Raw genomic sequence first — 18,944 nt, forward strand, 5'->3', positions numbered from 1 at the left:
GTAATACTTTCAACAATAAAGCTAATTTAAAACAAAACAACAAAAAACAAATGTGGCCTAACCGGTTTGGCTCAGTGGATAGAGCGTCCTGGGATGAGAGGTCCCAGGTTCCGTTCCAGTCAGGGACATGTGCCTTGGTTGCGGGCACATCCCCAGTGGGAGGTGTGCAGGGGGCAGCTGATCGATGTTTCTTTCTCATCGATGTTTCTGGCTCTCTATCCCTCTCCCTTCCTCTATGTAAAAAAATCAATAAAATACATTTTAAAAACAACAAAAACAAATGTGGAGTGCACACGGCATACTTTGGCTGCTGGTATGTCCCATGATCAGGTCAGCCCACAAAACTCCCAGCAGGCCAGAACCAGGCTAGAATACCGCATAGATCTCAGTGTTTGGAATTGGAGCAATTTCAAACATCTCTGAAGTGAGAGGCAGTATAATGTTGGCTAAGAAGAGGCTAACTATGGAGACAGCCTGCCTGGATTCAAATCCCAGCTTTGTTCCTCATAATCCATGTAATCTTGGGCAAATTTCTCAACTCTGCTAAGCCTCAGCTTTCTGCTCTGTAACACGGGAATGATCAGAAGACCTATCTCATAGGGTCGCTTTGAAGATTCCATGAGTTAATTCTCCCCAACACAAGCTTAGGATGCTGACTGGCAAGTGGTGAGAACTAGATAAGTGTTCGCTAGTTTATTGAGTCCACATCATGCAAACCACAATGCTCCATGTAAGAAGCCCCTGCTGTCCAGAGAAGAGCTGGAAGTGAAATGCAGCACACAATTAGACCTCAGCGAGAGGTGCTGGTAAGATCTAAAAATCTTAGGAGAAAAAGTAGAAGTCGTGTAGTCCAGCGGCCTATCCAGGCCCAACATCTTTCTTAAAATATGTGTATTCTTCCATGTTCTACTGGAAAGCTTTCAGGAACTTGGAACTCAAACCAATCTATTTTTGAACAGCTGTAACTAGAATATTCTTCCTGACATAAGAAGATGGAGATTTCAATCACTAGAATTCCTTTTGAGGGAATCATTTTGTTTATGGACACGAGGGCTTGCCCTTTCAACGGCCATGTAAGAAAGGCACGTGAAAAGTTTTCATAGAAATTGTGAGGCTCAGAATGAACTAAATTCATTTGTGCAATAGTTGAGAGAAGAAGCAAGTAAGAAGTATTTCAGTAACTGAATTGGGGCTTTGGGGAGTAAATATATCTTATATAGACTTTTATTATTTTTTGTAATATTTATTGTTGAAAGTATTACATATGACCCCCTTTTTGTTTTCCCCATTGCCCTCTCCCCGCTCTAGACTAATGTTGCCAGGAGGTCGCTGGTTCAATCCCCACCTAGGTCACATGCCTGGATGTGGGCTCGATCCCCAGTGGCGGGCAGCCAATCAGCCAATCGATGTTCCTATATATCTCTTCCGGTCCCTTCCTCTCTCACTAAAATAAATAAAAACATTTTTTAAAGAGGGAGAGAGATAAAACATCAATAATGAGAGAGAATCATTGATTGGCTGCCTCCTGCATGCCCTACACTGGGGATGGAGCCCACAACCCAGGCATGTGCCCTGACAAGGAATCAAACCATGACCTCCTGGTTCATAGGTCAACACTCAACCACTGAGACACAGCAGCCAGGTTATTGTTAACATTTGATTAACATCTTTCCAATGTAAATTATAAATTGTTTGATATTGGGTATCCTATATAATAAAGAGTTAATATGCAAATGGTTGTCACATCCTCGTGCCCTCGAGTTAGGGCCAGGGTACCTGAGGCTGCACCCCCTGCCCTGGCGCCGGAACCAGGAGACCTGAGGCCGGGGGACCTGAGGCTGTGCCCCCCCCATCCTGGTGCTGGGCTGGGGGACCTGAGGCTGCACTGGGAGACCTGAGGCCGCGCCCCCCGCCAGCGCCAGGCCGGGGGACCTGAGGCTGCGCCCCCTGCCCAGCGGGGCTCAAGGGGGGTCCTGAGGCTGTGCTGCCCGCCTGGTGGGGCTTGACAGGGGACCTGAGACTGCACCCCCCACCCGTCAGGGCTTGATGGGGGTAGGGCCGGCCAGGTCTGGGTCTCGCGCGATTTCGAGGCACGCGCAGGTGGGCGGGGACCTGGCTCTGGGTCCCACAGCGTGCCCCAGACTCTGACAGGAGGGAGATTTTCATATACATTTTACTAATTTTCTTTCATCACTGACACTTCTATTATAGTGAAAGGGCAAATAGCAATATTAAAATATTTCCTCTAATTCCCTTTTAATGTGCACAAATTTCATGCACCGGGCCACTAGTTTAATATAAACTCCCTTCATATTTATTGAAAAGCCAATCTGCCTTCACAGTGCTTCCAATGGTCCTAGCACTGTCCTTCCTTGCTACACACGTCTCCTCTCTCTTTCAACAGTTCCTGCTGCCTCCCCCTCCCCCACATATTGGAGTCTCAGCAACATAACATCACTCGTTTCTTTAGAGATTCCCCCAAGATCTGACCCCAGACTCTTTACCATCCATTCTGGATGAGCCCCTATAGGTTCATCTTAGTGTGTCAATACCCCTTTGACAATCGCCTGCCTCCCTATCTGGAGCAGAATCTGTCCGGATGCAGTCTGAGGAGTGCAAAGAGCAGGCAACTGTCACCTCCTGTGACTGTCACACAATGGGCTATTTGGAACTTGTGGCCGCACATACAACTCCTCCCTGCAATCTCACATCACGTTTCTCACGTTGCTGCTGCTAATCCAGTCTTTCCCCACCCTGTTCTCTGTTAAAAATCTGCTGCAGTGCACGTGGGGTACTCTATATCTTTTCAAGTTAGTGTTTTCAGACGTGGAATTGTTGAATCACATGATAATCTATTTCTCTTTTAAAATAAACTAATTTAATTTTAAAATCAGCAATTAAACAGTTGAATATATGAGAGATGCAACGAAAAGTTTCTCTTGCATCTGCCCCGTTGTCATCTATAGCTACATACATATAAGTAAGCACTTTTTTTTTTTTAACCTTTTTGGTCCTTCCTGGGTTTCTTTGTATGAATATGAGCACATACAAATATATATTGTCCTTCCCTTTCTTATACAAAAAGTAGCATCTTGCTCAGCTCACTTAATATCTTGAACTCTTTCCATATCTATTTAGAAAGAGGTTCCTTATTCCTTTTGCAGCTGCATCGTATTAATTTTGTGCAGATACCATAATCTATTAACCTAGCTGATGGACATTTACCTGTTTTCAAACTCTTGCTATTGTATACAATGCTATCATGTTTAATCTGATACCTACACCTAATGTCATGTCCCATGCAGAATATCTACAAGATAAACTCCTAGGACTGGGATTGCCCAGACATAGGGTATACCTATTTGTAGTTTTTATATCCATTCTAAAGTACCCCTTTATAGGGCTTACCAACCTGCACACCCACCAGCAATGCATGAGGGTAACTAATCCCCTAAAACTTTGACAACTGTTTTCAAATGTTGCGATTTTTGCCAACTTGACAGACGAAAGGTGGTGGCTCAGCTTAGTTTTATTTGTTCCATTTTTAAAAATTGAGGTAAAACATACATTAGTAAAATGAACAACTCAACAAATTTTAACACAAGGATGCAGTGCTCGCTTCAGCAGCACACATACTAAAACTGGAATGACACAGAGAAGCGTAGCATGGCTCATGTGCAAATTCATGAAGTGTTCCATGTATTTTTTTGGGAAAACAAACACAAAACATATGCAGTCACCCTAATAAACCACGCAATCATCACTCAAATAAAGATGTGATTGTTCCCAGCACCTCATAAGTCTCCTTAATGTCCCTTCTCAAGCAATACCTCCCCCAACCCTCATCCTTCGGAGCTAACCATTATTCTTCTATTGCCATAACTTTCAGTATTTTTAAACTTCATATACATGAAATGACACACTATTACTTAGTGTGTCTGTGTTCTATTTTTGTTTCTTTGCTTTTAAGACTATTTTTTTTAAAAAATCTGTTGATTGGTAAACTGAAAGGTCACAGGTTCGGTTCCATTCCCTGTCAGGGCACATGCCTGGGTTGAGGGTTCAACCCTGGTTGGGGTGCGTGCAGAAGGCAATCCATCCATGTTTCACTTTCACATGAATGTTTCTCTCCCTTCCTCTATCTCTAAAATCAATAAAAGCATGCCCTCGGGTGAGAATTAAAATAAATTGAAGAAAATGGTTCTGTCATTTAGTAAAAATTTGCGAGATCTAGTGCTGGCACGACTGTGATTTGCACAAGTTGCTCTATGCACTTTTTTTGGGGAGGGGGGCGGGCAACGTCTGGCTAACTGCACTTGCGTGAATGCATACACTTGCTTGTGTGATGCATTCTCAGCTCGGGGAGCTGGCTCCACGGCATGTGAAGGCATTTACTCCGGACTGCTTGGGGTGGCAGCTCCGCTCCCCCACTGCCAATTCGTAGCTACAATTGGGGTTTCCCAAAGTCAACCACAGTTTCCCAATTCCTGTACCTTCCCAAGCTCCGGACGGAGAGAGGAAAGGAGGGTTAAGGGAGTTGAGGACGGAGGCCGCGCTGCGCGTGCGCATCAGTGCGCGCGCAAGCGCAGCCGCGCTCCTTCCTGCTCACCTTGCACTTCCCCGCCCTCCAAGAGCGAAAGAGGACTGCGATTGGGTGTCCTGGTTGTCCATCAGGACGGCGCCGCTCTTCGTCATATCATTGGCAGCTGGGGAAAAGGCCGGCCTCCGGCCTCCGCCTACCGCTCCGCGACTCTGAGTCACGGCCGAAAGCGCAATTGGCGGAGGCCGAGGACCGCGACTGCTCACTTCCGGCGCGGGCCTCCACGATTCCTCCCCTCCCCCGCTGTCGCCCTCAGCCTTCCCACCCCCCGCCCTTCCACCATGGCCGCCTCTGTGTGGTGTAGGGAGAAGCTGGCCCTCGGTGCCTTCCTGTAGCGCTTATGGCCTCCCCCTCACCCCCAGGGAACGGATCCAAAGGAACCTCGCTCTCTAACCCTTGAGGCACCAGCCAGGAAGGTTTCCCACCCCCTACTTTGGGGCAGGACTCCTCTTTCACCCACCTCCTGAGGCAGAAACTTAGGGTTCCCCCTACTTCTCTTAGGGTCAGAAGCCAGAAGGGGCTTACCTCCCACTTCCTCAGGGCCGGAGGCCTCTCCTCCCCTCCCCAGAGGGGCGCAGCCCCTGATTGCGGCATACTCGGGCGCCAACGGCTCCTCCTCGGCGCTGCCACTCCACGGCAGGACCTAGAGGGCCGTCCGCCTCGGCCTCCTCCCGAGCGGCCTTCCGCAGAGGAGGGAGGAGTGGAGAGGACAGGGACCCTTGCCCTCCCTTCCCCCCTAGTCCCTTTTGCCCCCCGTCCCTGGCAGCCCCGAGGTCCTCGTTTCTAGGACTCCCCACCCCTCCACTCCCTGGCCTTTTCCCGTCTCCGGGCTGCAGCCATGGAGTTACAGAAGGGAAAGGGGGCAGCAGCAGCTGCTGCTTCAGGAGCAGCGGGAGGTGGAGGAGGAGCGGGAGCAGGAGCCCCAGGCGGGGGGAGGCTGCTACTTTCCACCAGTTTGGATGCCAAGGATGAGTTAGAGGAGGTAGGTGTGGGGGGAGGGGAAGGGAGCTCAGAAATGGGGTTGAGGAGGGATACCGGAGCGGATATGGGGTGGGGGGTGGGGGAGGAGGCCTTCAAGTTTTTTTCCTAAAGGCAACACACGGTTCCACACTTCCTGTTCCTGGAGGAAGAAGTGTGGGCCAACTTCCTGGACAGGTTGTCATAGCAACAGAAGCCACTAGTTTGAAAATGGGTGGGGGGTGTTGAGGAAGGGATACAGCATCCAGATCAACCGATTTTTATTATTTTTTTTAACATAACTTTCCACATACAGGCCACAGCTATTCATATTTGCCCTGTTTCAGACTTAGGTCATATGTTGAGAAGTAATGTGTGTGTGTGTGTGTGTCCGTGTCCGGGGGCCGATAGGAACTTGCAGCAGATCTTGAACCCTTCTGTTAGATAGTATTGACTTCATGTAGGCACAGTCAATTGCCAGTTGATGTTAACGGGGCATGCCTTTATTTGTTTACTTATTTATGGATTTTTATTTTATTTTTTAATTTCTTTATTGATTAAGGTGTCACATATTTGTCCTCATCCCCCCATTCCCATCCCACTCCCCTCCCCATGGATGCCCCAACCCCCTGTTGAACTTAACCATTGGTTAGGCTCTTATGCATGCACACAAGACCTTTGGTTGATCTCTCCCTTCTCCTATTTATGGATTTTTGTAATAGCTCACTTGAGCCAAATTGATGGCAGATACGGGGAGCAAGATCTGAAATGCTCCCTTAGCTGGGCATTTGGAGTGAGTGAAAACGTAAGGAAACGTGGTAGTGTTTAGTCAGCATCATCTGGCAGCAGTGGGGTGAGGGGCACCTTCAGAACCAGATAGCACACACAGAGATGCCAAGGACGTGGGTGGAGTGAGGTGATGGAGTGGACTGTAACGGGATTTTAGATTAGGGATAGTAGACCTCTCCTCCCTTTTCCCACTTGTTCCTCTGCCCCTGCCCCTGCCCCCCCAGAATGGATCATGCATCTCTTTCCACTGTCACATACCAAGAGACATACTTAGGAATGTGAGACCCAGGACTGGGAAATGATCGTGGAACTGTCCATAAGACCTAATGCATTCAACTTGGTTATCCAGGGACAGGATGAGGAAGCTAGACTCTGGCTCTTCACTGGCCGTTTCCCTGCTTGTAACTGTCACTGCCCTTTTTCAACTATTAGAGGGTGGGCAGGCAGGCAGGTGGCATTCAGAATTTAGATTTGAAGAAATGTTGGCTCAGGTTCAGATGGGGGGATATATATACAGAAATGAGTTTTGTGAATCAAGAGGTGGCTGGATAGCAACTGTGCGGATTATCCATCAGCACATGTCTACTCACAGATGGGCTTCCTATCATGCTTCTCCCCCATAATTCCTTGTGCTTTTAGGAAAATCGAAGTTTGTTTTCTCCTGTTGTTTTGATCCGTTAAAGTGGATATAACTAGGAACATACACAGTATTCCCCAACAAATAATGACCTCAGGATTGTTTGGCAGTTTGAGGTCCCCACTTTTTCAGAAGGGGCCACTAGCATTGGCAAAGTATTTATTGAGCCCTTTGTTGTCGCCCTGGAGCTCTAGAATTGTAGAGGGAAAATAACTGCCTGCCTTGGGTCCCTCCACCAGTTTGAGTGGAGGGGAGAAGTCCCCAAAAGTGGGATGGAAATCTATTGACCACCATGATGGTTAGAGTCATCCTGCCTCTGCTCTAGTTTGCGCCACAGAATCAGCATCCTGTCCTGAGCAGGACGTGTTGACTAGTAAACGAAGTGGGATGGCAGGAGGGGAACACAAAAGAGAGGAAGCATTTATTTTCTTCCTTTTTCGGTCCGCCTGAAAGTGAACTTTCAACTGTTTCCAGGGAGAAGGGGGAGGAAGGGTCTCTCTTTGTTTCGGAAATCTTTCGTGGTGTAGATGTTTCCAGCATGTCTTGGGCTCCCCCTTTCTTCCTTTGCCCTTTGTCCTTTGCATTTGAACTTTCCAGCAAGCCTTGCCACTCTGTTTTTGTTTTGTTGTTATTTTTTGCAATTCGTGTTGCTCTTTTTTTTTCTTCTTTTTTTCTTGCTACTCAGTTTTTAACCCCATGTATATGGTTCCCATTAGATCAGAGTGCCTCTCAGGGCGACTTTTCCTGGCTTCTTCCTCTGGGTCTCCCCACAGATCTCTGCACACAGACGTTATCAAAACCTCATGGAGACTGACCGATCTCTGCTTGTTCTCGTTTGGTTATCTTCTAACACAGGCTTACCTGTTGCCTGGGAACACAGAGTTAGCTTCCTGACCATACATGTTTACTGTGTGCTGAGTCTGATAGGAAATAGAATGAGGGAGACCCAAGGCCTGCTTTCCAGAACTCATCATCTAAAGACTGAGTTAACTTACCATGGAAGGTTAACAACAAGAACAATAAAACTGGTTATGGGAGTGAAGAGACGGGTCCTGAGAGCTGGCAGGATGAGGAAGGGCCCCTTAGGGCTCTGGAGTATGGAGCACTGTGAGGGGCGTTCCAGGCAGGGACTGGGACTCTCCGACCCAAGGGAGCCTTGGTCGTATCCTTTCTTCTCCTTGGCCCTGTTCCTCTCTTTGAAGAGGGAATTCTTGCCGATCCCTCTCCCCTTTTGGGAATGAGATAAAAATAGTGCCACAGATTGGAAGCATTTAGAACACGTAGCTCCTAGTCTCATAAACTTTCTCAGCCGCCCCCGCCCCCCGGTCTTTTCTCTGCTGAGAAGGACCCTGTCCACTTGGCAGTCAGGCTGAAAGCAGGAGCTGTGGCCCAAACAAGTCAGAACTTCCTCTTAAGCTATGGGCAGGTGTCAGGGTTGCCTTTGGTTAGAGGTATGTTCCTTCCAGGTTTTCTCCAAGGAATAATTCATAACTTGTCTGTGAGGAATCTGTAGGGAATGGCTTTGAGTCATCTCTGATCCCCACCCACCCCACCCCCCCTGGCTTAAATCCTCATTTCTCAGATATGTGACTCTTGATTGTGGAATACTTGGAACCCCAGCTTGTTCAATAATGCGGGTCCTTGGGATTTTGCAAGTTGGATCATATCCTCTTTTTCTTTTCTTTTTAAAAAAAATGTATTTTATTGTTTTTTTACAGAGAGGAAGGGAGAAGGATAGAGAGTTAGAAACATCGATGAGAGAGAAACATCGATCAGCTGCCTCCTGCACACCTCCTACTGGGGATGTGCCCGCAACCAAGGTACATGCCCTTGACCGGAATCGAACCTGGGACCCTTCAGTCCGCAGACCAACGCTCTATCCACTGAGCCAAAACGGTTAGGGCCATATCCTCTTTTTCTGAAGATGGTAGAATTTAGTCCTTCAAGGCCACTCACTGACTTCCATAAGGGGGTAGTATTTCATATACATTTTTTTTACCAGACTGTATATTCACCTGGCTGAGGGAGGGGAAACTGAGAAGTCAGAGGGATCCTTCTGACTTCAGTCTCCAGCTTCAGGTATATACTGGGAAACTGAAAGGCCACCTCCCACCCCTCTGCCCATACTCCACCTACTGCTGCTATCATGGAAGCCATGTTCAGGTACTCTGAATACTAGAAAAATTAATTCAGAAGCTCCTAGAAATGGTAAATAATTCCTCAGCTCTCTGAGGTGCTGTTGTGGAGGGCGTGCTCCGAACAGAGCTGTTCTGCCAGCTGTTGGCACCTGCATGTATGATTCCATCTTTACTAAGGGCCTGTAGTGACTGGGGGAGAGGGGTACTGCTACTTGATTATAGACATTTGGCCTCCTGTCGCCCTCTTTGAGGCAATGTGGTCCTTCTGTCATTCTGAATGATTGGTAACTAGTTCTCCCATCCGTGTTTGGAAAAGTAATTTCTGTAGTTCGGAAAGAGTAGCATCTTTTATACTTCTGTTGCCTGGAAGGACTGGCCCTCACATTTCTTTCCTCACTGCTTTTTTTTTTTTTTAAATATATATATATATATATATATATATATATATATATATATATATATATATATATATATTTATTTATTTATTTTTTATTTTTTATTTTTTAATTTTATTGATTTTTTACAGAGAGGAAGGGAGAGGGACAGAGTTAGAAACATCGATGGGAGAGAAACATCGATCAGCTGCCTCCTGCACACCTCCTACTGGGATGTGCCCGCAACCAAGGTACTTGCCCTTGACCAGAATCGAACCTGGGACCTTTCAGTCCGCAGGCCGACGCTCCATCCACTGAGCCAAACCGGTCAGGGCATCCTCACTGCTTTTATCTACACATCCAAATTCTGGACTCTCCCACTTCGCACATCCTTACTTTCTAAGAGGCCACTTTTCTTCTGGACTGGGCAGTGACTCACAGAATGGCCTCAGGCCTCTGAGTGGAGTTTAAAATATCGAGAAGGGGCCTGGAGAAACCTGGTTCAGCCCGAGGTCTCTGTTCCATCACGGCTGTGGGGCTGTGTATCTGTCTTTGCTGTAGGATCTTGGTCCAAGGTCCATCAGGTAGGCTTCCTCCCCTCTCCCCTGAGCTTTTTTCTTCTCTCCTAGAAGGCAAAAGTTTACAGAAGGTAAGTAGGAGACGAAGCTTTGCAGTCTCGCTAGGGACTTAACCCATGTTCTATAGCAGCAGGATTCTGTTGTCAGGAATCTTTAAGGATGAGCCGTTAGCCATAGTGGCGGGGGTCAGTCTGGTCCTCGTAGATTTAGTTGTGCAGTTGCTGAGCTTCCTCACAAAGGGAATAGATTCTAATTCAACTGAGGCTGCATGCTAGGTGCTTTCACATTATGTACATTATCTCGTTTAATCCTCAGAGTATCTTCGCAATATAGGCTTTGTTTCTATTTTCAGATGAGCAAACCAGGGTTTAGAGAGGATAAGCAATTCACCCCAGATGAGCCCAAGGCTAGCAAGTGGTGGTGGGATTTTGCTGGTCATTTTGCTTATTAGCTTGCTGTTGCTATTTGACTTGCATCTCTGTTGATTCAACAGATTTTTCCTTTGAGGAGGAAGCAATATGTAGAATTCTAGGATGCTGTGCTGCTGCTTGTGTCTCATCTTCCTCCACTCTGATTCTGCTTGTTAACCTAGGCTGGGTGAACAGGTCCCCCCACAGCTGTCAGCAAAAACAGTTTGGGCCTAGCCACTGGAGGCACTGATGCTTGGTCATTGATAACTACCCTGGGTGGAGAGGGATAAGGTTTAAGAGAGAAAATCCAACCTGAGGTTTTTCCTTCCCTCCCCTTACATAGGAGCTCGACTAGGTAATGATGAATCTCAGAGCTTGTGGGTGAGGTGGGTTGTGAGAGTCACGGCTCAGCTTTCATGTGATCTCACAGCTCCTTTTCACAAGTACACAGGTGCTGTTGATTAAGGCTGAACACAGTGATCTGACCTAATTTTGAGGGATAGGCCTAGTGATGGATAGTGAAGTTATAACACCTTCAAACCCGAGTGGCTTTGGGCCTATTTTAGATTGAAGTTTTGTGGCTGTGGGAGCTCCTTGCCTTAACACTCCGTTCTACCCTGTGCCACCCTACACTCTAAGGGTGGACTGTCAAAGGAGAAACATGATTGCCTTCGGGCCTCTTTCCCATTGTCCTTATTTGCTGGTTCCTCACAATGCTGCAGTACCACCAGTTCTCAGCAAGATGTTTTGTGATGACCTCTAGGATCGGGGAAGTGAAATGCCAGCCTTTGTACCCGTTTTCCCAGCATCATCATCACTGGGGATTGGGAAGAGATTTTCCTTAAAAAGTTTTTGGGTTAATCAAGATAAAAGACTCAGGAAGTAGTTTAGGGGGTGATGATGAAGAGACCCACTGACTTAACATGGATATATTTTCTCAAAATTTAGTATTAGATGCTTCTTTGGAACAGGGACCAGTGACTAAGCTCTCCTTAGAATGTTGAGCACACGTCACGTAAGAGAGTTGCCCTTTGAAACCAGAGTGGCTCCTGAGTGGGCTTTAATGCAGCCATCCCCACCTTTGACTAGAGCCCAGCAGGTTTAGGTTGGCCTTTTGTTCTCCATTAGTCCCTTTCTTTTCCTCACACTCATTTTAAAGTTTTGTTTTTAACTTTTTTTGGGGGGTGGGGGGGCATTTCAAACAAAAAAGTAGAATAGTATAATTTCCATGTAGCCATCACTGCTTCGGTACTTATTAGCATATGGCAGTCTTGTTTTATCTCCCCCAGTCCATCTGGATTATTTTGAAGCAAATCATTTCATCTGTAGGGAAGGACTTAAGAAAAAATAGCCACAATAACACCTAAAATAGTAACAGTAATTCCTTAATATAATAATAAAATATTCAGTGCGCAAAGTTCTCTTGTCTCATAAATTCTTTTTATAATTAGTTTGTTCATATCAGTAATCAGACAGGGACCACACTTTGCATCCTCTTGCTGTGTCTTTTAAATTTTTTAATAACTTTTTAAATAATTTCAAGCTTAGAGAAAAATTATAATACATAGAACTCTCATATATTGTTCACTAAGATTTGCCAATAATTAACAATTGCCACATTTGCTTTGTTGTTATCTCTCTCTCTATATATATATTATCTTAACCTTTTGAGAGTACACTGCAGCCATGCTTCCATTTTCGGTTTAAATACTTCAGTGTTTATTTCCTAAGAACAGGATCTGTTACATAACCACTCTTCTACTACCACGATCTGAACATATAACACTGATGTGTTACTCCTATCTAATTTATAGTACATATCCACATTTTACCAGTTGTACCAGTAATGTCCATTATAGCAGTCCAGGATCACACATTGCATTTTGGTGTGCTGTCTCTTTAATCTGCAACAGAGACTTTTCTGTCTTTGTCTTTCATGATCTTAAACACTTTGATAGGCCCGTTATTTTGTAGACTTATCAATTTGGATTGTCTGAAGTTTCTTCATGATTAGACTAAGATTATTCATTTTTGGCAAGAAAACCATAGAAGCCATGTTATAAACTTTTCAGTACATCACACTGGAGGCATGTAGTATCAGGTTAACATATTCCTTATTGGCAATATTTACTTTGGTCACTTGGGTAAGGTGGTATCATCCAGGATTTCCTACAGTTAATGTTTTCTTTTTGTAATTAATAAGCATTTTGAACCTATGTAAATATCCTTTCTTGTGAAAATTGTACTTCTGCTTTTAGCATCCTTTGATGATTTGCCTGGATTAATTATTGCTCCCGTCATTCCTTCTGCATTTATTAGTTGGCATTCCACTGTACAGAAGAGCTTTCCCTTCTTTGTTATGTTTGTATCTATCAGCATGGACTCCTGGGTTATTATTTTGTTCAGTGGTTTATAATTTTACTTTTATTGTTTTAATCCTTACCCGAGGATATTTTTTCCATTGATTCTCAGACTGAGTGGAAGGGAGAGAGAGGGAGAAAGACATCTATGTGAGAGAGGCACATCAATTGGTTGCCTCCTACACTCACTCCGTGGACCAAATCGAAAGTACCGAAGTACATGCCCTTGAACTGGAATTGAACCCGCGACCCTTCAGTCTGTGGGCTGACATTCTAACCACTGAGCCAAAGCAGCCAGGGCAATGGGTTATAATTTTAAGTCTCCTTTAATGTATAGATATCCCTCTTCTTGCTTTTTTTCCTTGCATTTTTAAAAAGTGTTCTATTTTTAATCCTCACCCAAGGATTTGTTTTTAATTATTTTTATTTATTTTTAATTTTCTTTTTTAAAAAAATATAATTTTATTGATTTCAGAGAGAAAGGGAGAGGGAGAAAGAGATAGAAACATCAATGATTGAGAATCATTGATCGGTTGCCTCCCTCACCGCCCCCCTCGCCCCCTACTGGGGATTGAGCCCACAACCTGGTGACTGGAATTGAACCTGGAATCTTTCAGTCTGCAGGCCAATGCTCTATCCACTGAGCAAAACTGGCTAGGCCTGTTTTTAATGATTTTTAGAGAGAAAGAAACATTGATCAGTTGCCTCCCGTATGCGCCTCAATGGGATCAAACCTGCAACCTTGGTATGTGCACTCTGACTAGGAATCAACCTGCAACGTTGTTTTGCTCCAACCTACTGAGCCACCCAGCCAGGACTTTCTTCTTGCAGTTTACGTGTTAAAGAAATCAGGTCACGTGTCAAGTTTTCCACATTCTGGATTTTGCTGATTATACCCATAGTGATGGTAGTTAGCTCTAGAGACATAATGATGTTGGAATTTCTAAAACTTTTTTGGGCCAGAAGTATTTCACTGTTAATTTTTTCTCACTTGTTCACAGAGATTGGAAAGATGTATGAGCATTGTGACATCGATGACTACTGGTGTCTCCGAGAGAGAGGCCAATGATGCCCTTAATGCCTACGTGAGTATAATGCTCTCTCCCCTTATCCATTTTTGCTTATTTGAAAGCTCTAAGACATGATCAGAAAGATGGAAAGACTTAACTGGTTGGAATTAGGGAACTGAAGTTAATGTCTTGGAGCCATAGGCATCTTTTTTAAAAAAAATAAAAAATATATATATATGTATTTTTATTGATTTCAGAGAGGAAGGGAGAGGGAGAGAAAGAAACATCAATGATGACAGAGCATGATTGATTGGCTGCCTCCTGCACACCCCCTACTGGGGATTAAGCCAGCAACCCGGTTCTGTGCTCTGATGTGGAATGAACCATGACCTTCTGGTTCATAGGTCGATGCTCAACCACTGAGCCACACTGGACCCTTAGGCGTCTTTAAATAACAACTTTAAATAATAACTCACAGTTCCATAGTGACTTTTTTCTTTTTAAACCATTCTTACCCATGTGATCTTTCACATGTTCTAATCTGTGGTGTTGAAAATATTGTAAATAGCATATATGAAGGACTTAGAAAAATGGCACATAGTGAATGCCCTATAAGTATTACCCACTTATTATTATTTTGTTATTATTATTTTTTTAATTGTCATTATGTCTTCACCTTACAAATGTCAGAGGTTCAATGATTTGCCCAAGGACTTGGCTTGGTAGTTGTGCTTGTTACTCCATGACTGTTTGCAGCTCCTGCTCTGCTGAAGGCTGTTAATGTCTGGAGGAGGAAGTGGAGGAGGATTTGTTTTTTTCCATTATAAACACTTAATTTTCTGCCCCTGGTCTGCATCAAGCCTTGGAGAACAGCAATAAAGGTGTATCCTTTCCCTCCACCTCTCCCCTAGAACAGATGCCCCATCACTTTTAGGAGAAGAAATCTTCAGATTTAAGAGTTGATGATGCTCCTTTGCAGGTTGCTTAGGAGTCCCAAGTTTTCTGGGAGAAAAACTATTATTTTTTCTTCCTCTGATCCCAGGTATGCAAAGGCCCCCCCCAACATGAGGAAATCTGCCTGGGTCTCTTTACCCTTGTCCTCACTGAACCTACTCAAGCCCAGAAGGTAAGATACCCTGCTCTGGATCCACAGACGCTTCTCAGATACGATCTGGGAATACGGTGGAACATGGATGTGGCTTCATGGCATAGTGCCAGACACTCTGAGCAGAGCTGGGCCACCTCGGTCTCTAAATACAGTTTTTTTATGCTCCGTGAATTTGTCATTCTCTGACTAAAGTCCCTTCTCTGTCTCTAGATTCTGAAGTTAAAAGGCAGTTGTGAGAGTGAAAAGCATATAAAAGGCTTCAAATTTTAGGTTTACTAGTCAAGGCTAAAAGACTTGGGGTGTAACCTAGAGAACAGGACAACTGTAACCAGGAGAGTTCTTACCCAGAAGCGTGTAACCTGTAGTTTTCAGGTTCTGTCACTGGCAGGTGAATAGAAAGCAGGTTTAAGGTTGCAGCAGGTAGTATTTAAATTAGACAGCTTAATGTTAGATGATTGATACAGTAATAATGTAATGGACTAACTAGAATTAGACTTCCTGAGGAATACTATATGAAAACTAGTCTGGGGTTTTCACAGAGCTTTCTTTATGTGGAATGGTTTAAGGGGGATCCTTGCTTGAGGTGAGGGACTGGACAGGATGATCTCTTTGGATTCTGTTCTTTCTATAATAAAGGAGCAAATTCTGTCTTTCGCCTCTTCTCATTTCCCCTTTCCAGCAACTCTGTGTCCTTAGTGTCTTGGCATGCTGCTTTAAAAGTGTATGTCTGATATCTGGCATTAACTGTAAATCGCTAACAGAGAAGAACTTATAGTGGGAGAATTTAATATTCTCACCGGCCCTTCCCTGAGCAAGGGGAGTGTGGAAAAAGGCAAACAATGCCCTGTGCCCAGTTGTGTTAAGCTGTATCCAAACAGGTTCTCATTTAATCCTTCCAAAAAGCCATATGAGGTTGGTGGCTTTGTCCCTTCTCCCTAAACTTCTCCCCGTTTATCTATAAGTTAACTGGATATCAGAGACATTGTTGTTTGTTCAAGGAGAACCAAAGAAAAATCATGCCTAGGGACAAAGACAGGATGCCCTGGTCCCCTGGCATAGCTGCTTGAATTAACCTCAGGAGAAGGGCTTATGGGCATGGCAGCCAGGTGTATTTGTACTCTTCTGGTGCCAGCTGGAGTAGGGTCTGGTATGCTTGTTGGGAAGGTGGGGCAGCAAGTATTCACAAGTCCTTGGTTTCACAGGCCATTTCTGGGCTGGGACCTTGTTGAGTTAAATTGGCATTTCATTTTCATACTGAATTCGTCATTAAGATCCTTGAAAACGAATGTTGCCAAGTTGGTGTTGTTAAACAGTGATATGATCAAGTCTAGCCCCTCTATTTTATTTTATCATGTATTGATTGATTAATACTAGAGAGAGAGGAAGGGAGAGAAACAAACACAGAGAGAAACATTGATTTGTTGTTTCACTTATTTATGCATTCATTGGTTGTTTATTGTGTGTGTTCTTACTGGGGACTGAACCCACAACCTTGGCATATAGTGATGACGCTCAAACCAACTGAACAACCCGGCCAGGCAGCCCTTCTATTTTAAAGAAATTATTGGCAAAGTTGGGTGTGTAGAGATTGGGATTGAGGTTTAATTTTTTCTTATGTGGGTTTCATAAATACAATTAAAATCTCATTTAATCATCTTAATGCAAAGTCATTTTGCCCACTGTTTTTTGTTGTTGTTGTTTGTTTTTTAAAGATTTTTATTGATTTCAGAGTGGAAGGGAGAGAGAGAGATAGAAACATCAATGATGACAGAGAATCATTGATTGGCTGCCTCCTGCACACCCCACCCTGGGGATCGAGCCTGAAACCCAAACATGTGCCTTGACCGGGAATTGAACCGTGACCTCCTAGTTCATAGGTCGATGCTCAACCACTGAGCCACACCAGCTGGGCCTGCTGTGTTGTTGTTTTTTTGTTTCAGATGGGATCTGAATCGGTGAGGGTATATTAGTAAACCTCAGTCAAGAGAGCAGGGTGTGTGGAGTATTTCTAGTTCTTTGCCTGACCTGCCAGTGAGAGGCCCCAGGACTCTGCATTATGAATGCTTATTATGTTATGATTTTGGCCATCAAGACACAGCAAGGGACTAGAGTACCTTGTCTGCTTTGTGCCCTACAATAGCCCTCTGGGGGTGGCCCAGGCCCTCGCCTTGGGTCTCACTGCTGGTTGCCAGCTACATCAGGATTATGTTCACATGCTAAAGGTTTCTAAGTAAATCCTTTACCTGGGGAGCTTCCTGGGCAGACAGACCCCCAGGTCAGGCCTCTTCAGACAAAGGGGGTAAAGATGGGGAAATAGAAGGATACAGTTTTAGGCAAGTGAGGAACCATCAGTGACTCATTCAGAGTCCTTGGGCCAGGTCAGATTATGGTGGAAGAATTAGTGACGTATCCCCCATTGTGCTTTGATCCTTCTCCCTAAAAGGGCGATTATGTTGTGAAATCCTTCTGTCCTGCAGAAGTTTTAGGTGGGAGTTACTGATGAGGGCTGATCCTAATGCATTGTTTCAGGCTTTAGCTTAAAACAAGGGGAGTGTTTTCTAAGGGTTTATTTGGGTTAATTCTATCTCTGGAACAGAAATCTAAGGATGGATTGGGGATTCCAGGTGGTAGTTTCTACTACCACCTTCTCCATTATCCCCAGCATCTTCACAGGGTAATGGAGAAGGTGGTAGTAGAAACTAAGTCTTGAACACCTGAGAAATTTGCTCTGGGAACGCGGGGTGAGGAGCCTCTGTCAGTGCTGGCAGGCGGGTTCAAAGAGCTAGGGCCAGCTCTCTGAGACTTCTAAGTGGGTGGATTGAACCAGGGACCTCAGTTAAAGAGAAAACAGATCAGGTATTGGTGGAGAATGCAATATGCATGGGGTGGATTTTGTTCCAGTTGTACCTCCTTGATTTACATCTGCTCTCTTGGCAACTCTTAGGAATGTTTATATTCTTTGACTTTATTTATTTCCTATTGGATATCTGAACTGAATAGCTGGGAGCAGGCCTGGCTGAAGGACTCTGGTGAGAAGAGAGGCTAAACGAGAGGCCTTATCTTCTGTGTAGGCGCTGGTAGTCGGTAGATAAAAAGAAGGGTCTAACATCAGTGCCAAGATCTCTCTTCATCAAGGGCTCAAGGACTCCGGCCCTGGCCGTTCTTGGTCTAGATACAGTTCTCTAAGCAGGCAGCTCCAGAAAGTTGGGGGCTGTGAGGGCCGAGGCTGGATGGACTATCTACCTCAGCAGAGCCAGGACAGATATGCTACCACAGCACCATCCTGTCACCTTTCCTTTCTTTTGAGTCTCTCCTTCTCTTCTCTGTTCCCTACTGAGTCCTCCCTCCTCCCCCTCTATTTGTTTTCCAAGCCATTCAGCAAACGGGTACAGAGGTTGGTGAGAAAACTGGCAGCATCAGAAATATGATACTCCTGGTACCCAGCTGCCACGTGTGACTAGCAGTTGTGGTTGATAAGGTCCCAGCTGGAGCATGAAATGAGGTAGACAGTATCTGCTTCCTTCACCTGACCCTGTGTCTCCTCAGAGACCCTTCCTTCCCTGTTCTGGGTCTATTCTACCTTTCTGCTTTCGTTTGAATAGGCAGGAGGGCTCTTCTCTGGTTAGTTGTCTCTTATCTTTGGTCTGACATAGGTTTTTCTCTGCCTCCCTCATCCTCTCTGCATTCTGTGGCTCCCATCTCTGGGGGAGGCTGCGGGCTAAACTACCAACATTTACTGACCTCACGTTGGCAGGAGTTCACTGGATCCTTTTATCTCTTCCTTGTTCCCTTGCTTATACTTTTGATCTCCCTGCCTTCACCTCAGATGGAGTCAGAGAATAATCAAGTTTTCCTTTGGGTATGAAACGTTTGTGGCACATGGTGGGATTCCCTAAGTGTTGGTATTTTCATTATATTAATTAGTTTGACTTAAGGACACTAGAGACAAGAGGAAGTGACAGTAGCTAATCTCTTAGGAGTCC

At 45.0% G+C, this 18,944-nt stretch overlaps 1 protein-coding gene across 1 annotated transcript in view; it reads left to right on the plus strand.

Moving 5' to 3' along the window:
* Positions 1–4,783: 4,783 nt before the first annotated feature.
* Positions 4,784–18,944, plus strand: part of INTS3 (integrator complex subunit 3) — a 39,290-nt gene continuing 25,129 nt past the window's right edge. Inside the window, exons 1-3 of the mRNA XM_079761582.1 lie at positions 4,784–5,582; positions 13,845–13,928; positions 14,896–14,979. Coding sequence (XP_079617708.1) covers positions 5,439–5,582; positions 13,845–13,928; positions 14,896–14,979 — 312 coding nt within the window. The 5' untranslated portion in view covers positions 4,784–5,438. The remainder of the gene's footprint in view (positions 5,583–13,844; positions 13,929–14,895; positions 14,980–18,944) is intronic.

Source organism: Cnephaeus nilssonii, assembly GCF_951640355.1.
Source record: "Cnephaeus nilssonii genome assembly, chromosome: 21".
Taxonomy (NCBI): Eukaryota; Metazoa; Chordata; class Mammalia; order Chiroptera; family Vespertilionidae; genus Cnephaeus; species Cnephaeus nilssonii.